Source organism: Pyrgilauda ruficollis, unplaced genomic scaffold, assembly GCF_017590135.1.
Source record: "Pyrgilauda ruficollis isolate IOZ18807 unplaced genomic scaffold, ASM1759013v1 scaffold53, whole genome shotgun sequence".
Lineage (NCBI taxonomy): Eukaryota > Metazoa > Chordata > Aves > Passeriformes > Passeridae > Pyrgilauda > Pyrgilauda ruficollis.
This window is the reverse complement of record NW_024526933.1, coordinates 3,270,575-3,290,700: the sequence shown is the minus strand read 5'-3', so window position 1 is coordinate 3,290,700 and position 20,126 is coordinate 3,270,575. Positions and strand designations below refer to the sequence as shown.

The 20,126-nt window shown below is 38.5% G+C and overlaps 1 protein-coding gene across 6 annotated transcripts in view; it reads left to right on the top strand.

Moving 5' to 3' along the window:
• NTRK2 (neurotrophic receptor tyrosine kinase 2) overlaps nucleotides 1-20,126 on the top strand; it is a 193,797-nt gene that overhangs the window by 64,133 nt on the left and 109,538 nt on the right. For 2 of the 6 annotated variants that reach the window (XM_041480771.1, XM_041480768.1), the window contains exon 12: nucleotides 14,909-14,980. The exons of the other annotated variants lie outside the window; for them this stretch is intronic. In XM_041480771.1, coding sequence (XP_041336705.1) covers nucleotides 14,909-14,980 — 72 coding nt within the window. The remainder of the gene's footprint in view (nucleotides 1-14,908; nucleotides 14,981-20,126) is intronic. 6 annotated transcript variants of the gene reach the window in all.

The window sequence follows — 20,126 nt, the reverse complement described above, 5'->3', positions numbered from 1 at the left end:
CTGTTTTGGTCTGCTATTAGGTTTTCTGAGTCCAATCCTAAAGTGCAAGATACCGTAGAAGAATTTTGCTGTTTCTGTAATGGGAACAAGCAAGTAGATGATGCCACATATTTAAGACAAGATTTATGAAGATAGCTCAGATCTGAACTGGGGAATTTTTAATGATGCAGAGGTGCATTTGACTCTTTGATTGCAAAATGTAAACTCAGTTGTAATGATTGAGGGACAAAAGGAGTTACTAGCTTGCTTAGAGCTTTACATGATTCAGACTACTATGGTGGTATTATTAACACTGATATTATGAATGAAGGAAAATTATCTGAGACCTCATGGCCATTACAAGTGAAAAATAAGGAAAGCAAGTGTAAACAGGTACCTGTTGTGTCCAATTCCCCCTCCCTCTAAAAGAGTATAAAGCAGGTGGTGGGATGAAGGAATATGCATGTATGTGGTGTGCATAAAGTGAAATGGAGAACTGGGGAGATGCTGAGTAGAGGACAGCTTACAGATGAAATGCAAAGAGATTGAAGAGAAAACATGGATGGAGTAGAATTGAGGAGAGCTGAAAATTATGCTCTCTGAGGCTCTACCTTGGTATGGGTTGAGGCACACAGAAATAGCAGAGCTCCTAGTTCAAGGTAGTGAAAGAATAAGACAGTCCTAGAAGTGTAATCTGCGGAGTCCCAACCCCATGTTCAGTCTACATCCACATTTGCTTCATAGGTCTTTATTTTACAGTTTTTTGTGGGTTTTTTTTTTTTGTTTGTTTGTTTGGTTTTTTTAGTTTGTTTTTTTGTTTTTTTTTTTGTTTTTTATGTACAAAGGGTGAATTCCCACCTACTTGTATATGAACTTTTTGCCCATAGGCAGGTCATGCTATTTTGGGAATGTGTTACTTTGTGAGGGCAAATTGTGGTTTAGCCCATGGAGAATTTTAGAAAGAAATTAGTTGGGATATAAGAGGAAATGAGGATGAGAGGAATGGAAGGTGGAGAGAAGGCAGATCATGATAATGGGAAGTTTACCTGTGATCAGACTAAAGAATCAGAGTTTCTTCAGATGAAATAGAAACCAGTGAATCAGAAAGAAGGAAAATTACTAAAGAACAGCAAAGCTGGCCTATATAATTTCTCTCTTTCTTTCTTTCTTTCTTTCTTTCTTTCTTTCTTTCTTTCTTTCTTTCTTTCTTTCTTTCTTTCTTTCTTTCTTTCTTTTCTTTCGTCTATCTATCTATCTATCTATCTATCTATCTATCTATCATCTATCAATTATTTTTGAGGTGTCCCAGTTCCTTAAGCACCATTTACTATAAAGTACATATGTGCTTGGCTTTGATCCCCCTTTGAGGAAATGTCAAGGCCCAGTGCTAGAAAACTTAATTCTAAAAACCAAGCAATTCTTAAACACTCTAGCTTGGAACATTAATAGTAATTAAACAGAAGGCATTCTTGGTAGAAATGAGACCCACTGCATGATCTCCAGGAAAAAGGCTGATGTGGAAGTGACTGGTAGCAGAGGCTTCTCCTGAAGGCTAGGCCAGCTTGGAATGACTTTCCACAGAAGAGCTGAGGCTGACAGTGAAAGTGTCTAGTCTTAAACTCGGCACAAAGCAGGGTGAGCTGGTGATGTTTATGGTGTTTCTTCTTTCAGAAAAACAAGAAGTGCTGTAAAACCATTACTGCAGCAGTGCTGTTGCATCTTAGGAAGAAATGAAGAGATACAAAAATTTAGAAGAATTAAGAAAAATCAAGACAAAAGGTAGTCAAGCTTCTTGAATATCCAGTGAAAGAAACACATGAGGTTTTACTTCAGTTCTGGGAAAAAGTTTGAGTAAGATTTTATAATTTGGATGAATAGGTCCTTTTTATATCTCATTTTCACATACACACACCCTGATGCATGTTAAGCATCTTTCAGAATTTCTATAACCTGGGATCAGCATTGTACATTAGCTATTAATGTACAGCCAGTGAAACTACAGCCAGTGAAACCCCCAAAGTGTTCTCTTTGTGAGTAACCAAACACATCTCTTCCAAGTGACTCACAGCTCTTCTCAATTGCTCTTTTTCTGGAGATACTGTACCTCCCAATGCTACCTCACTAGTGCCATATGAGTGTTCCTCTCTGCCTCACAGTGGCCAGTGTTCCAGCCTTTCACAGTTTTGTACTTTAAATGTTAGGTTTACATTCAGTCCTCAGTTCTGATGAATGATAATCCAGTGTAAGGATCAGAACAGTGTGTTATATATAATGAATTTTTTCCTCCATATATGGATCATGAGTGACATAGGAATGGTCATCCTAATGAAAGAACTTTCTGTGCTGCTGTCAAAGTCCATTTTGTCCTGACACCTCTTTTGTATTCTGCACAAAAATCACAACTGCCTTGTTAAAGTGTCTGTAATTCTTTCTGTTTTGTACTCTGCCATGTTTTGTCCCATTTAGTGCTGTTTGCTTTGCCAACAGCAGAAACCAGGAAGACATGATGGCACTTCTACTGTGAAAGTGAGAAACTCAATTTAGGAAAATGAGATCTGTCTTTGAAATGAAAAAAAAAATTAGGGCAGGATTGAGAATCATTCTAATTTGCTCTGTTTGATTTTTTTGAAGCTTCTTAAAAAAGAGGTCAGAGAGGGAGCAATGTAACAGGATTCTTTACATTGAAGTAAAATGGGCAAACTATCTAGTAACTATTAATTAGCCTATGTGGTTTTATTTATGGTGTCAAAGGCTAATGCACTGTTCCTTCAACTGTCTGGCATGGCTGAATACCCTGGAGCACAAGGTAGAGTAATGTAAACATAAAAGTAAAAGAAGTATTTATAAAAGGTCCTTCACCTTTTCCTGACAGATGACAAAATATGTGAACTAACTGAAAGAGTGTAGGTTTAGTTTAGATATTAGGAAGAAATTTTTTACTTTGAGGGTGGTGAGGCACTGGAACAGTTTGCCCAGAGAAGTTGTGCATGCTTCATCCCTGGAAGTGTTTAAGGCCAGGTTGGATGGGACTTTGAGCAGTGTGGGACAGTGGAAGGTTGCCCAAGGCAAAGTGGTTGAAACCATATTTAAGGCCTATTCCAGCCCAAACTGTTCTATGATTCTCTTTGCGATGAAGCTTCACTTCTTCCTGGCACTTTGGCCAGCTAGTCATGACTGTGGTCTTCCTCCATTAGTCCCTTTGCTTCTTGCCTGCTCTGAGCATGCATGGTGTGGTACTACAGAGCTGGCATGTCTGAGAACTCAGGCCTTTTCCCTCATAGCTATTTTGGATTTTAAAGGCATCATTTTCATAAATAAGAAAAGGACAGCCTACAGTTGTGGCACAATTTCTGTACTGCCACAACTCTTCTGCAGAGCATATGTGGAAGCATCTGCAGCTGGAAGGAGTCCATTTGTAACCCTTGTGAGGAGTGTGATCACAGATTTGCCTCCACATTTGACAGGGCCAGCCCCAACATGGAGACATGCCATATATGGCCTTTAAAGTAGGAGAAATTTTAACTTTAGTTCCGGTCAGTAGACGTGAATAATTCAAACTGGGAGAAAAACATTCCTTTAAAAGTGGTAAATTGAGTTACCAGAACCCTTTATTTCACGTGGGAGCTCTCAGGCATAGGAGCTGGTGGCCGCAGCTGAAATTTTTGGTACCAAAGGTCTTCCAAGACAGGTTTGTGCCCTTTTAGAAAGTTATATCTGTGACTTGTAGTAACAGGCAGCAACAGAAATGTAACGTGTAATAACATTCCTTTTTGCACAAGAGTCTGAACCACAACCTGTTGACATCCCTTGCTTTTATTGGAGAGGGCCCTTGTAGTGTTCTGTCACACAGCTTCTGAAGCTGCACTGTTATCTCTTCTTCTCCTGTGGCACGTGGGCATATGCACTATGAGCTGTCCTTGTTTTCTGTCTTCAGCTGGCTGTGATGCAGTTGTGCGTTTGTTGAATGTCTCGCTAGTAGTTTGAAAGTCAAGTTAAAACCTTCAAATTAGAAGGTCAAATTGTGTCTTTGTGGCTACCACAAGCAAAATATTTCTGCCCATGGCCATCTTGGAGACCTGTAAGCTGTCAGTCATTTTGGAGAATAGTAGAGAACCTCCCCTGCTAAATTCCTCTTTCTGCGCTTTTGAATGCTGGCATGCCAGCTAGGCAGGTGTAGCAGCTTTTCATGGTGCCTGGAGCTTGTGCATTGCATCTGCTTTTGCAGTGGCCTCTCCCAGCATGCTCCAAGCAAACATTAATGCAGACTATTTTACTGCCATCACAAGAAATCATGCAACCTGCCAGTGGCTTAATAAAGCCCAGGTGCCTTGAGAGTGCAGGTTGTGAGTCAGGTGGATGGAACAGGGCCTGTTCCTGCCCAACAGCTGTGAGTTTCACCAATACAGCTATTAAGCACAAAGGTATCACCTCTGGCACACGCAGTCTTTGTGATGTGGTGTGGCAAAGGTGTTCTGGTATGTGCTTGTTCTGTGCTAACACAATCCCTCAGGCAGATGCTTTTGGCTCATGTCAGAGGCAGGGCAATAGATGTTTGTCTTGGTTTGAAAAGACAGGTGCCTGTTAAGGAAGGCAGGAACCTTCCTTGAAATGTAAAAATGTAAACCTCATCCCTCCGAATTATTATAATTTTGAAATTAAAGGCCTCTCAGGCTAAGATATGGGAATAGGAATAACAATTATTTACTAGGAGAATTTTAAAAAATACAAACGAAATAGAACAAAAAAAACCCAGAAAAGAAACCACTGACAGAGTCAGAATACAACCTGACACCCTGTTGGTCAGGGTGTTGGTAGCAGTCTGATTCAATGGTGGCTGCAGTCCTCCTGGAGTGACGGGTGTGGTTCTGTTGGAGCAGTGATCCTATAGAAGAGTGGAGTTTTCCTCTGAAGGTCTGCTGGTGGTGTAATGGGCCTGGTCTTCCTCTGGCAATCCAGTGGAGAAGACAGCTGCTCCTCTGGGAATCCAGTGGGATTGTCTGTTGTTCCAAGTCTCAGATTATATCCAGGTAAGAATGCTTGGCTCCTCCCTCTGGGCAGAGCATCTCACAGTGGGATGATGTAATTTATCAGTCATGCAGTGAGACTCAATGGCCCATTAACAGAAGATATCTTCCGAGAGGGAGGATTGGTTGTGGAAGAGATAAAGCAAACTGCCCAATTAACAGAAGATGACTGCTCTACTTCTGACAGATGGCACATAGCATACACACATACCTTACAACCCAGGACAATGTGTCATTTGGTTGGACCAACACGGCTGTTCTTGTGTCCTGTGCTGCACAGAGGAAGGCTGACGAGGGAGGGAAACTTTCCTTTCTGTTTATTAAGCACCGTGTTGTTTTGGTAAAGAAAAAAATAAAATAAGTACACATGCCTTTATTTTAGAAAAGCAGTAGAATAGTTTGGAATGTTTTATGGTTGACGTACAGTGCAGTTCAGCAGATAATCTATCAGAGGCACAGGAATCAGAGGAAATATTCATGCTTTCACTCCTTGGCAAAGCAGGCCATACCTGAGTCTTGGACATGGCGTACTCTACAGGTCCTGTGGCAAGTACAGGAGCAGCATGATATCAAACCAACTAAGAAGCTGAGGCATGTTTTTCCTTTCACACTGTTGAGCCACAGTGTCATGAGTATATGGAGAAATTTGAATAATTTGCTTTTCCTTTTGGTGTATTCTGACAGTTCCTCAGATCAGAGTCTGCATGTTCCTGCAGGGACTGGAAATGTCTGTCCAGCTGTACAGCTCAGGCCCAAGTGTGTCAAATTAAAATAGTGAATGGGAGAAGAATGAGACTGTCTTTTTCTGCCAGTGTGCTGGTGTTGCCTGTGGTAGCTCTGAGCTGACAGTGTGTACCCTCCTGGTGCTAAAGGAAGAGGGATTCTATGTGTTTGCAGTCTTTATGCAATTGGCTGTTTCCCATCCATGTTCTCTGAAAAGTGTTCATGCTACAGTAGGCATTCAGTATTAATCACCTAGCATTTAAGTGATTAGGTTTTGAGGCCATGCTCATTTTCACACATTTTAATTTGCTCCCAGCAGTCAGGACAATGATTTTACTAATTAAAACCTATGCTTCTACAAGCAGGTTCTATGACTGGATGAAGTGTAAAACTAAGTTCTTACTGACCACCACTGGTAGTAAAATGATGTTCATGTGCACTGTTACGTGCATCAGCTGGCCTTGGAGCAGTGATCCTTGCCATTGAGCTCCCATACTCTGTGCACACCACATTAATTTCTGTCATTTATTACTTGCTTTTTAAGAACAAGACATAGCGATTCTGAGGGTTTTCTAGTGCCTCTTTCAGCTCTCCTAGGTTTCAAGATTACTTAAATTTTAATTAGGTACTTCAGAGTTAGCTAGTTAGGTACCCTGTCTTTTTCCAACTACATTCCATTGTGTGTGACTACTGATAACCTTTCTGCTCCGTTCCAATCCTGAAAATGTAATCAGGATTGCAAGCAATATTATGCAAATGCTTTAATTGAGATGTGCTCTTACAGTTCAACAATTTGGCCACAAATTTGTTTGCTTCAATGTGAGGAGCTACAGTGGCAGCTTCAGAATTCAGTGTCTGTTACCTACTCAAAGAGATATCTTGATGTTTTAAAATGAAGCAGTAGCCATGCTAAGTGGGGGTATTTTTGAAGGGGATGAGGAACTAAGCTGCATAGAATGCACCATTGGTATCTAAATGTGTTGATGCAGCTGTAACATCCTTCATAAATTACAAAAAAAGGTCAGTGAGCCAGAATGGTCTTTTACGCTATGGCCCCTTTAACTGCTCTGCCAGTAAGTAAGTGTAGATGGGAATCAGGCTCATTTAGGTTGATGTGGGTCAGCATTTCTTTGGGAAGAGAAGAGCTGCAGGCAGAAGTCCTGTGGTTGACTGTGTCAGCTTCCATGTGCATCTGGGAAAGGAACATCAGAAACTAAATCTTCCCAGAGAACAGGTGGAACTTAATCTTGGCCTTTAGCTCCTCAATTAACCTTGACACTGTAACACTGGATTCTGGATGAATGGACATCTTAGATTGATTCTTAAGTAGCTTTTTAAATAGGGAATGAAATATGAGTGGTTTGTGGTATTGCTGCTTCCAAACATGGCAGGACTTAAAAAAAGGTAACAGTGAAGAACCCTGGGTAATAAGGTCTCTTCTGATCCTGCTCTGGACAAGCAATTCTTCTCTGTCTTAGCTACAAAAATCTTACGGAAGAGGGAGTTTACAGAACTGAAATATCAGAGGGTGCCCTTAGCTCCACTTCAGATGCAGCTGACTCCATTGGCTGGTGTGTGTGTGTAAAGCACAAAAGGTGCAGCAAAAGGTGTTTTGCTGGTGCCAGTAAGAAAACTGCATGAGCCTAGTAGTAGACACAACACAGGCTGTAGACTGAACTGATGAATCCTTTTTACACAGGCTGAAGGGTCCATGTACATTCATATTTGTGGTCACATGTGCTAGTGCATTCTTATTTTGGTGTATAGCCAGTCAGCTACAGGTAGATAAATATCTTTCTAAACGTAACTCAAAATAATTTGCTGCTTCATTTAGCAGAACTTCATGGTTTTAATTTGTTCAGTATAGTCGTAGTTTAGTCTTAAAAACCAAATGCATCAATTTTTAAAGTACTACATAAGCTTCACTGCTTATGATGCACATTTTTTGTGCAGCAATACAATTGCTATTCTGGCACATTTATCTCGTTTAATTTCACTAAAAGGGGTTGCTAACAATGCAGAAAAGGTCTAAAAGATGATAGATCTAGGATGGAAAATATGGAAAATGAACTTCACTTGATTTTGCATGATTATTGCAAGCAGAGCAAACAGATTCAGTTTTCCTTGCTGCAATATAATGTTTTCTAGTTCTTTGTGTAGAGCTTCATCTGTCTTACACGGCAGGACATGTGGTTGGAGATTCCACATACTAGTGTCATCTTGACTACTAAATTACATTTTCTCCTTTCTGAGACAGACTGTAAGGAATTCAGTAATTGTGTTGTGAACAAGTGTAGTGTGTGGCAGTTTTGATTGAACAAATAATTCTAAACTGTAAATCATGCAAAACTCTAAGCACAGAAGCTGAATGATATCTTAAAGAAGCAGGAAATAACTGTCATGGGTCAAGAGTAAGAGTCATAGGTCAACTGTCATGGGCTGAGTAAGGGTTTGGGTACACACAAAGGTGACTCTAGTCAGAACAGTAGTCCAAGAATAAGAGCAGGTGAACCTCCTGCAAATCAGTCATTGAGCACAATGAAAAACACAGTTAAAAGCTTCAGAGACAGATGGGATTACTTTTTTCCAGAATAAAAACCAAAAAAGCCCAAGCTTGATATTGTACATGACCTGAGAAGTGATGAAGAGTGTGAGGGAGAAGTGAAAACACAGACAAGGAAATACAGAAGAGGAGGACTTCAGGTTCAAGTGAGAAGACTAGAAAAGATGTGCAGGTAGGCAATTTCTGAGGTTGTGATGAGGAAAGAGGAAAAGAGTGCTGTGTAACTAAGAAAAAACAAGCCAAAGAAGATAAAAATCACACCCTTTTCCAATTTTGTACTGGAAGGATTGATTATATTCTGAATACAAAGAGTACGGATAGACTAAGATGGGTGCCCAGAGCTGTGTAGGAGTTGCTGGGATTGTAGATGCCATACTTGATTGCGATGAGGAAGGTGGGATTCTCTTCAGTTCTGTTGGAAGCATGACAAAACCAGGCATAGTGTGATTTCTTGTCTATCTGGGAAAAGTCCCAACCAGGCTTTGAAATGGTCCCTGATATTGTGAAGAGAAACGAAGAAGAAAAAAAAATATCTGTGAGAAAGTGTATGAAGAAAGGAGTGAAAGCAAAAGAAAGCCCTGAGGATTGAGAGCTGTAGAGAGTATCATCTGTGATGACATGAGAGGCCTGATAATGTATTGCAGAACAGCAATGTAAGAGCGTTTTCTAAGTGCAGATGGTATTGGAAATGTGTATTTTACAAGTATTTTTCAAACACTGCCAGACTTTGTCCAGTTACCATCACTGGGCCCAGGAGCTGTTCTGAGCTGAGTAACAGCAGAGTGAAAGCTTGGGAAGCTAGCTTTTCTTGTCTCTAAAGGCTGCCATACTGAAATGGAGCTCTTGCAGTCAGTGAAACCGTATGGTTATGAGGCTGGTTTGCTAGCCTGGAATTTGATACCAGAAGCTAGCTGTGTTTCAAAATAATATCATGGGACCAGAGGAACACATCTGTGTTTCTGTTGTAGGTGATGTCCTGCTGCTTAGTTATTAATAGTGTCCTGCAGTCACCTGTTTTTCATGGTGCCCCTCACTGAATTGCATAGTCTTGAATTCCAATGCACATTTTTAAGAAAACCATATGAAAAAAGGAAAGAAAAATTAAAATATTTGACCATGAACTTGGGATGCACCAAGGCCAGATCAATGTCACTAAAGATGCAGGGCCAAGAAATGTGCTTCTTTTGCCACAGCCACTATGGGATCAAAAAGATAGGAAGCTGAGATAGCAAAGCTCTGTACAATGGCATTCAGCCACAAGATTGGATGTGATCTTATCTATCCAAGAGTATAGCAATAAATGCAATCAGCAGCCAGAATTTTCTCTATTTCAATGAATACAGTGAATTTCAGTGTGTACAATATGTACAATTAAAATAATGAATGCAAAAAAAATGAGGCTTCTCCCACCCACCATGTGCAAATCCTTGTTCATGCAGAAGCAGCTGATTAGAACTCTGGATCAGCTGTGTAAAATTAGAAGGATGGCTTGTTCTGGCATGGTGTTGGGTGTTGTAGTGTTCAACCAGCAGTGAGACAAATCTCTTTGCCCTAGCCTCTCTTCTTGCTTTTTCAGCACCACAAACACCACTGATGGAAATAGGAGCCACCTGTCAGTGCAGAATCAGCACTGTGATAGATTCCACAGATAGCAGATTTGTAACATGCACAGAAGGGGAAAATTTTGCCCTTGGTTTGCAAATGACTTTATACATAGGATTGTATAGAGATCATTATTTGCAAACCATTACAGGTCTTCTCTAACCTGTAGTTATGTGGCTGTAAGAGTTATAGCCAAGATTGCAAACTTTTTTTAAGGAGATATGTTCTACTGCCTTTTATTCCTCCTTGATTTTGTATAAAAACAGCCATGGGGCTGAACATAGTCATGTAACCAAAGTTGGAAAGTTTTTAATTTTAAATGTAATGGGAACGAGACCATTTCATAATGGTCTTTTAATTTGGAATATTATTTTTCTGGTTTTATCAGAAAGAATTAATTGATAGGTATTATAGACCCTTGGATATGGCATTTAGATATTGCCAGTTCATAGCATTGTGACACCTCATCATTCATTGCTTGAATCTTAAGGAACAGAGCTAGAGTGCAAATGTAAGCTGATAGAAACATGAATGAATCTTCTCTGTCTGTGTAGCACCATGTAATTCCTGAACTCACTGTGTCATCTTAGAGGGGTTTTGTGCTAGCACTGAAGGTGCATTTATTTCTGGCTTTGCTATAGAGTAGGTTTGTGCATTGTCCTTCGCATGTTGTACTCATCTCTTTCCCTCTTACTTAATGAGTGTCTGTATCATTGTATAGCTCATTGTTTCTTACCTCTGCTCTTTTAATCTTTTTTGGACTTTTTTTTGCTAGCATACAAAAATGTGTATTTCCATAGTGTCAGCAGAAGTGTTGTATTTCAGAGTTCAGGGCTTGAGGGATAATCTCCTTCTGAATGCAATTATTCCAGTATAGAATTTTTAATCCTCTATATACTTGGTGTAAGATAATGGTTAGCGTATTATCTCATTACATTATTTCTGTAATTATTAAGTAAAGAAGCTGCAGTGTTACTGTGGTGACTTTTTATATCCTATTAGTGTTGAAGGCAACTGAATCTAATTCCAGTAGTAGCAATTCCTACCTTTCTCAATGTTACCATATTATCCTTGGTAAAGATGGCATATCTAATCTCTAGACAGTGGAAGTATTGGTAATTAAAGGCAATTAAAGGGAAACCAATCACGTGGATGTTTTGAAAATAGCCAATTTCTCTCACACGTGAACTCACTGTCCTGGACAACACTGTGCACTCCTTTGTGCTGGCCCAGCCTGTATACATCTGCTAATGCACTGCTGTGTGACAGTGAGGACAGGAGTCATCACATTTCTTCCTTCTTGTAGTGGATGGTAAACAAAACAATCATTTCGTATTTCCACCTTGCTGGTTTTTGTCGGGCTGTGTCTCTTTAAAGGAAATTCCTACAGTCAATGATCTTTTGGCTGTTGGATGTTTTTCTTCAAGTTCACTTGGTTTGATCGCATTTAGAAAGAAAACTTGGCTTAATAGTTTCCCATTTTTAATATGGTTGATTTGTTTAATAAAGGTATCAGAAAAGCAGTTTTACAAACTAAGTTATGACTTCTGTTTAGAAGTGCATTAATAGGGAATGATTTTCTTTAGGACTGCTAGGTGAGCCAAGAGCAAAGGGAGGTGCTTTGTGTTACAGTAAATAGCACTGTGGCTGAACTTACTGAAGAAAAGCTGTTGTAGACAATTTGTAGGAAAAGAGGCCATAGAAGAAAAACTAAGGAATATGCTGAGGAGGGAAAATGTAGTAAGAGGAGAATGAGTAAAATTTAAGATAAATAAGGAGAAAATAATCACACACCTTCCTATGTTTTATCTAATGGTAGGCTTTTTGCTCCCCACTTACTTCTGTCTATCACTTTAGTGCTAATCAGTACAAAACAGCAGTTATTTGAACTTTTTCCTGCCACACAAATGATAACTTTCCATGTAATTTTGTTTCATTCTATAAAGAGCTTTTCTTTGAAAATCAATGACCTAAACATCTCATTTTTTAGGCCCAAATTCCTCAGAGAAGATATGCTCAAAGTTCTTTGATCCTAGGAATTCTCAAAAGACTGGAAAGTCACATTCTGTCTCAGTGGTACAAACAAAAACATAGTAGTAGCACAGGCAATTAATAGCATCTTTTACTCATTTGTAATTAACATAACATGAGTAAACACACACACACACACACACACACACACACACACGTGTGTGTATGTAAAAGTATATGTAAATTTTGTGTTGTTAAGTGTTACACAGTCTGACACACACAAACTTTGAGTGGCTGTCTAGAGGTTGTCTTCATATTTATAATTTCATGTACAGGTTTATAGTTTCTTTTCATGTATAGGTTGCATATGAGCTAGTTTTGAGGAAGCCAAAAGAAAAAAGCACATGGATATGTAAAAAACTGGAGTAAGGACCATGCTGTGGCAGCTCATTAATGATTCAGAATGGTTGGTTTCAGTTTTCCCTCCTTCCTTTCACAAGGCAAAATCCAATCAATAGTTTTCTTTCAAGGTCAGAACTGCTGCTTAATGTCTGTCCTTCTCACAATCCTTGTCCAGTCATAGGAGTGTTTTGAAAGATTTAATTACTATTTTATTAGAGATTGTCATCAATAACTCTTAGCATAGTTGGACTTGGACAGAAAGTCACATAATTACTGGGGAGGGATCTGCTCTGATCCAACTACAAGGGTGCTGCTTTTGTAAACAGCGGCATGTCAGGCATGAAAGGGGCTTTTCCACTGCCATCCTATCGCCAGTAATATTGTGGTTTCATTATGGACAGGAAAGCTGTTAAGCAGTGTTATATATCAATTATTTAATTTTGCAAGATTTGTAAAATAGAGTTGAGTTTGAGAAAACTTTCTGTCTTTGCAAGGGAAAGGTTGTTTCCATTGCATGGGCAATGATGCTTCTTAATGTGTTTTGGTAGTTTGTTTTCCAGAGCTGCAAGTGAAATATGTATTTTTAAAAATATTAATATGGTTTTTTTCTGCCTTTTTTCTTAGATTTTTGATACATTTTTTTTTCTTTTTTTTAGAATTAAGTTCAGTGTAGGCTAAGTAAACATGTTACAGGCTCATTAACTAACCTTATTTCCTGAAGTTATATTTTAAATCCTAAGGGGAGTATCAGATCCAGTATTTTAATTGCAGCAAAGGAAACAATGCTCCTTTAATGACAGTGGAAATATTTGTTCCTTTCCTGATTTGAGAAATATCATAAACAGTCAGAAATACAGAAAAAATATTTTAATATCTTTTGTTTAGAATCCTGTTAGAGTACTTTTTTGGCCAAGCATTTTCTTTCTGAATAAGCTGCCAAAACAGAGTTTTGATGCTTTGTCAAAAAGCAAGCAAGGCTGTGTATCGTTCCTTAAATGCTTCAGTTTTCACAAAGACATCATACTGCTTTACAGTGTCTGCTTTTTGAAAATTAAATTCTGTGACTTTAAAGTGATATTTAAGATCTGTTAACTTGAGTAGATGAGCTGAATGTATTTGTAGGAGCTAAAACATTTGGTCTAGTATAATTTTGGTGTTGGCTGAAAAATAATAAATAACATTCAGGCCATCATCTCTGCTTTCTCCTGCCTTTTGGGAAAATCTGGACAAGATAAAGGTCAAAAGTCATGACAGAATTCAGAGTTATCATAATAATTCTAGGAGCAAACTTCTGGAGCTTAGCTTTATTATAGAATATTATGAAATTAGTCATGCTTGTTGAACATGATGGATCCAAATTTGCTGTTGGTCATAATCCTGAATCAGTTGAAGGATATCCACAGTTCACTTTGCTCATTCTACTGATATAATATTTAATATGGCCTAAATCAATTTTTTATATATTCTATTGATTTTATGGTGTTCATAAAATGCTAGTAATAGAAAATCTGTTTCTATTGCTGGTTTTTTTAATGTTAATGTAATTTCCAAGGAAAAAGCTCTTCAGTGACTCATATGAAATATGTTGGAGGGAGTTTGTGTGTACATATATATATAAATGTGCAGTTACACAAATTTTCTAGTGGTATAATTTAAATAGATTATTTAAATTGAGCGTTCCCATTTGGCTGGGATTTGCTTTTATATATTTTTTATTTTTAGATGTTTGTCCCTACATTGAATTAATAACCTATGTCCAGGTCTGTTGGCTACAGATCTGCTGCCTTTGCATGTGAAGTTAATCTTTTTTCATGTTGCAAAGAATACTCAGCACTGAATTTGAGATTCTTCTGCCCACATTTATGTGATCTCAGCCACATGCTGAGGTACCTTGGAGTAGAACACAGGGAGATGTGGATACCTGTTGTTTAGCTGCATGAGTACCTCCTGCCTTCAGCAAGGGAGCTCCAGGGTCTCTGGCACAACAGAGGGGCTCTTGCAGAAGCTTTAGGCAGCACAAGTTGGTTATAGGTTACTTCCAGTACTGGGCGTGGGGAGTAGCACCAGGTGCTGAGCAAGCTGTTTTAATGTTAAGTAGTAAGGGGTTTGCCTCCATGTGATACCCATCAAAAGCAAAAGTCCTGGACAAAATCATAAGCACCAAGTAAAAAAAAAATGCTTCATGCAGTACGACCAAGCCTTGAGTCTGACTTTTGTGCAGACTATTAGTACCACAAGTTTGTCTTTGCGGGCCGAGAATAGACACCAAGAAGAATTTGGCAAGTCACTGAAGGGTATCTCCTTGCTGCTTATCATAAAGCATGATCTTGCAATTTTTAATAAATATTTTTAAGTGATGTGTGCTTCTATAGCTCTAAAACACATGTGCAATTTATGTATGTTAGAACCCAGTCCAAAAAATACCAGTAATGACAGTCTTTCTCGTGTTATAGATGGTTATGGGTGAAAAATGCGAAATGAGAACAATCTAAAAAATATCACAATGGATGTTTTCTCTTCTGAAGTGTAGAAAGAAAAATAAAGCAATTGATGAAGAAATATAAGTTTTAAAATGAGTGGCATTGGCAATTGCAATCCAAACCCTTGACATTAATTGCATTAATGGTAATGCATTCCATTCCAGTTCATGGTGAAGTAAAAGGAGTTGGTCTGGTAGATCAAATATGGCTTTCATTGCAAGACTGCGACAATGAAGGTGAGATAATAAAGGTATTCAGACTAACGTGTAAAGAATGTTATTAAATATACCTGATTAATTATTAGAACAGATGCCACTATAAACTACTACATATGTTTCAGTTATTTTTTCAGGATGTATGTATTCTGTTATGTATATTTGTCTATACATGGATACATACATTTTTGGTTGAAAAAATACACATGCAGTCAAAATTGTGAATAATTAATGATGCATATTATGTTCCCTTATGAATCTAGGAAATTAATGTCAGAGCTTTGAACAGAACTTGAAAGGTATTTTTTTCTGTTGAAATATTTGAAAAATTGGAATGGTCTAAATAACCGTGTGAAAACATAAGTTGCTGTCCTGGTTTGCTCATTGCAAATACACTGTGAAGCAACTGTTACAAATCCATTGGTGTAAGCAAACCTAGCTGTGTATCCAAGGAGATGTTGCAAGTCTTGTGCTTCCACTTAGACTTGTGTGTGGTTTGGGTGGGGTTTTTTAAAAGTTTTTTAACATTTATTCAATCAACATCTTATTTTCCAGTCCAGGCAAGAGTAAAATCACAAAAGCTCTCAAGTACCTTTAATGCATTTTTCTGACAGAATGTCAAAAATTACTTTGTGTTCCATCAATAGTAATTCATGGCAACACGCCTAAATAATTACCATTGGCCAAATGCCAGACTTCTGGGCCCTACACTAACAAATACTGGTACAATAATTTTGAAAATTATAAATTCAGTTGCAATAATAACATGCATCTCACATAACTGACTCACCTCTTCCAATTAACTTCACGTAACCAGAAATAACTTAGTTCTGAATTATCTTTTAAGTGGTCTCTCTGGACAATAGTCACAGCGTGTGGTTTGCACATACTGTATAATTTGACTTGGTTTTGGGGCAATGCACAGCAGTCTTTGAGGTTACCAGTATGCCGTCAAACCAATGGGACTAGGGCATGCTCTCTGGCCCACAGGGAAAGGCATAGATTGTGCCCACAGGTTAAAAAACTCGCTTCTCCCTCATTCCTCAAGTAGGATGGCCCTATAAGTGCTTGAAAAAAATTTTTGACACATGCTCTGCTTTGAAGTGTACTGGAACATTTTATAGGAGAGTGTTGTTTGTCTTGGGTCAAAATAGTAACTTACTTTAATATAGATTAAATAACTGTGGATAAAAAAAAGAAGATACACCCCTGCATATTTTTATTTACTGGTAATATGTGCCCTGAACTTCTTTGTATTTGAAGTCTTTACCTTAGTACATTGACCTGGAATACAGTCTTGCACATACCATTTACACCAGAGAGATTGTGGCTTGTTAACTACTCTTTGGATCTTCTTATATGTATATTCCACATCATCTTATGTGTCTGAATTCACATGATTAGTCAGGTATGAAGGGATCACTCAAGCTATAGTTTGCAGTAGCCTTGCTCCATGTAAGTCTTGAGTTTATTTTTTGGGAGGAGGCTGAGGACTTGGGGATAAGATGTGAACCCTGTCTTATGAAAGAAACAAGGCAGGTGTTAGCACTGTTGCTGGTTCTTTGTGCAGTGGCTGTAGCAGAAGTGAAGGAAATCATCTTGGCCAACACTGGCAGCATCATGGCCAAAGCATTGCCAGGTTCCATGTACTCCTGACCTGCGGCTGTTGCAGGCTGGAACCCATTTAGTTTCTGGAGCCCAAAAGCAGGCCTTCTGTTTCCTGACCAAAGAAGAGTCAGGTGTATTGGTATGCCTACTTATGGATTGAAAAGTCAATTTGACTGTGAAGACTGAGGACTCTGCTTTTCTTAAATGGCACCTTTAGGGGAATTGTCACTAAGGAAAGTATCAATCTCTTTTCTTTCCCATGAAATATTGTTTATTTCAAATGTATTTCAAGCATTTTGTTAACCTTAATACATTTACAAGATTATTCTTTGTGTAGAAAGAGGGAAATTCAGAAGGCTCACCTCAGCAATGCTACAGTGATAATTGAGCAATAGAAATGCTCCTTTCCTAGTTCTGTCTCTACAAAGTTATATGACAGTAATATGCTGGAGAGTGGTTTCACTTGACCTGGTAACAGGACAGGAGTTAGGTTTTCACTTGCTCAGAAAGGAAAAGGATATTTCTATTTCTATTTAAACACCTTGGAAATTTCTGTTCCTAGTGTGTCAGTTGTAGCTGGCACTCTTTGGCAGACAAAGAGTATTCAGACAGAAATTCGAAGTCATATAACATATATGGCATCCTGTGTGCCAGATGTGGATGTAAACCCATGCACTCCACTTGCAGGAATACAGTTTCCTGCAATAAGATAACAGTCTTATTCACTGATTTGCTAATAGCCTGCTCTGGCAGCTATGGCAATAACACATGGTATCTATTATAGATTCATGTCTCATTTATTTGATGTTAAGTAAATATATAATTACATAGTATCACTTAGTAAAATTGTTTACTTTTCTATAAAGTGCCTGGGTCTACAGGTGGGGTTTTTGGCAGTAATATAGGCAGAATTAGCGCATTAAATGTACGTGATTTGTTGCATCAAAAGGGTACTATAAGAGGTAGAATTCATAAATATGAAGAGTGGAAACTTCCCTTATCCCAAGACCACTTTTCTTCTCCTTTTCTTGGTGTATCCTGTGAAGAGTGCTTCTTTGAATGGAGAACCATTTTGTGTCCATGTAAAACTGGGAACAGAGTGAAGCAAACCAAGGTTAGACTGGAGTAAGTGCATGTGGTTTTCACTATGGTCCCAAGTAGATGGGATTTGGAAGATTCAAATTGATTCAATTAGTATTGTTTTGTGTAGTATTTTTCCTTACAAATATTCTTCATCTTCTGCACTGGGAAGGGATTCCAATATACTGTAATATCCATGGAGAAAAAACAGTTTATGGAGCCTTGAAATAGGTGCAGGACCTGAATGCACATTCTTCAAACTGCCTACTAATGTATGCAAAACTTCAAGATGACTTTTCAGGAATGTAAAACTAGGCCTTGAGGTTCAGGAGGAAACATCCTGTGCCTCATCCTTCACCACTCTCAAAGGCCATGTGTTACTGCAGAGGACTATTTTAGCTAAGGTTCAGTGGACAGCAACTTGAAGGTTGTCTCTTTCCTATTCTGTGACATTGGATTTGAGGTAAGAGATAACTAGCGACATTCTCTCACTCTTGTCTTTTTCCCTGGTGAAAGCCATGGGTGACTGGCCACCAACTGAAAGTAACTCTATTCACCAACACTCTGTGGGCCCATCTATCCAGAAGGTTTTTAACCCTGAGAACCATGCACTCATCCAAGCCACGAGCAGCCAGTTTCTCCAGGAAAGTGCTGTGTGGAAGGCTTTTAAACGCTTGACTAAAGTCAGGCAGACAACATCCACAGCCTTTCCCTCATACCCTAAGCGTGTTGCCTTGTCATAGATGTAGACCAGGTTTGTCAATCAGAACCAACATCTCATAACACATGCTGTGTGAGCCTGATCACCTATGGTACCTACATCTTAAGTTTTCAGTCCAGAGAGAATTTGTGGGGTGAAATATTTAAGCCAAGGTTGTATCAAAATGGGGCAGTGATCTCTGGCCCAGACTTAGAAGACTTAGACATGCACAGAAATCATGTAGTTTATCTTCATGTAGCATAATATTAATGGGACTGTCTTGGATTTGGCTCTTGGTTGTTTGCTCTCAGTCCATTATCTTGATCATTGACCACAATCAAGATAATGATGAGATTTTTAAAGGAAAATTGTTAATTGCCATGTGAAAGTCCTTGATTAGTAGTGACTGTAAAGGAAAGCAGTTGAAATTAATGAAGTAAAGAAACCCCATAGTTGTTTTACTAGAGGCACCGAGTGATTGTGAGATGAATGTTTTAAGAATTGCTCAGATTTCACAGACACAAGGTAAAATGTCATAGCAAGGAAGATGGAGAATTGCTCAATAACAGCTGTGAGGACAGTAATTGATAAAAGGTGTTAATATTGTTGTAAGGGAACAGTAAACAAAATAATCCTATTATAAATTAAATATGTGATACAGTTCCATAACTCCTATAGTACTGTAACAAGCACTGTTATTTCCCTGATTTGTATATAAAAGCTCTCTTGCCAGGTCTTATTAAAAGGTCATATATTGAAAATGCCGAATATTTGGAATTACTCAAGATAACTGGATGATAGGGTTGTCTTCAATATTTGGGTAGAGACAGAATGGTTTCAAAATTGAGAGTGATTCTCTTTTTCAAAGGGGCAAGACATAATTTTGCTGTGTCCTTCAAGTGCTCTGATCTTCCTTGTGGCTGTAAACTGACTCTTGTCAAAATTGTAGCTGTGTAGTACCATCTCTGTACTTTACATGCATTCCAATGACTGAATTTAAACACAAATTCTGGGATGTCATAAGGTAAAGGGCTTTCTTTCCTAAGGCCTTTGACTTTTCAAGTACTTGCAAGAAGCTTTGAGAAAGCATCCCTTGATTTATTGATTGATCTCTGAGGAATACAGTGTTTCATGCAAATGCTGTGTAAAATAACCCGCAGATATCCATTTTTTAAAATGTGTATGCAAATAGTAATTGCTACACTCCTTCTTGTGAGTTGGGTTTCCACTAATGCACATATTCTGTGGTTCTGTGGGGAGCTGTTTTTAATGCCGGGTTCTGTTTCAGTTTCTGAGCAGTTGCTTATTCACACTCTCTCTTTTTTCCTTTAACTGTCCCTGAATTAGAAGCTCTGTAAAATATATGTTCTGGCTGTCTCTGAGCAATGGTGGTTTGAGCTTCAGTTCTTAATGTCCTTGACTGACTAATCAATAGAAAGCAAAACAACTGCAGCACAAACAGCAGTACTGTAAATGGAAACTTCTGTTGGATATTGCGCTGAAAGTCATGAGGGTAATGACTGCCATTGAGAAAGATGCAATATTTTTTCCTTCAAGAGTGCAGAGCACAAATGTTTTCTTTTCTGCTGCCTGCTTGGAAAATGAGCATCATATCCAATGCATCATAAAATAAAATCAGAAATAAAATCAGAAATCCAGATCAGACTAAAGAAAAACAGATTAAGGCATTAAATGATCCTTGTTAACAGTGTAGAGGACAGTTAATGCAAAATATTTTTGGTCTCTAAAATGTTGAGTAAAAATGTTCTGTTTTATCAT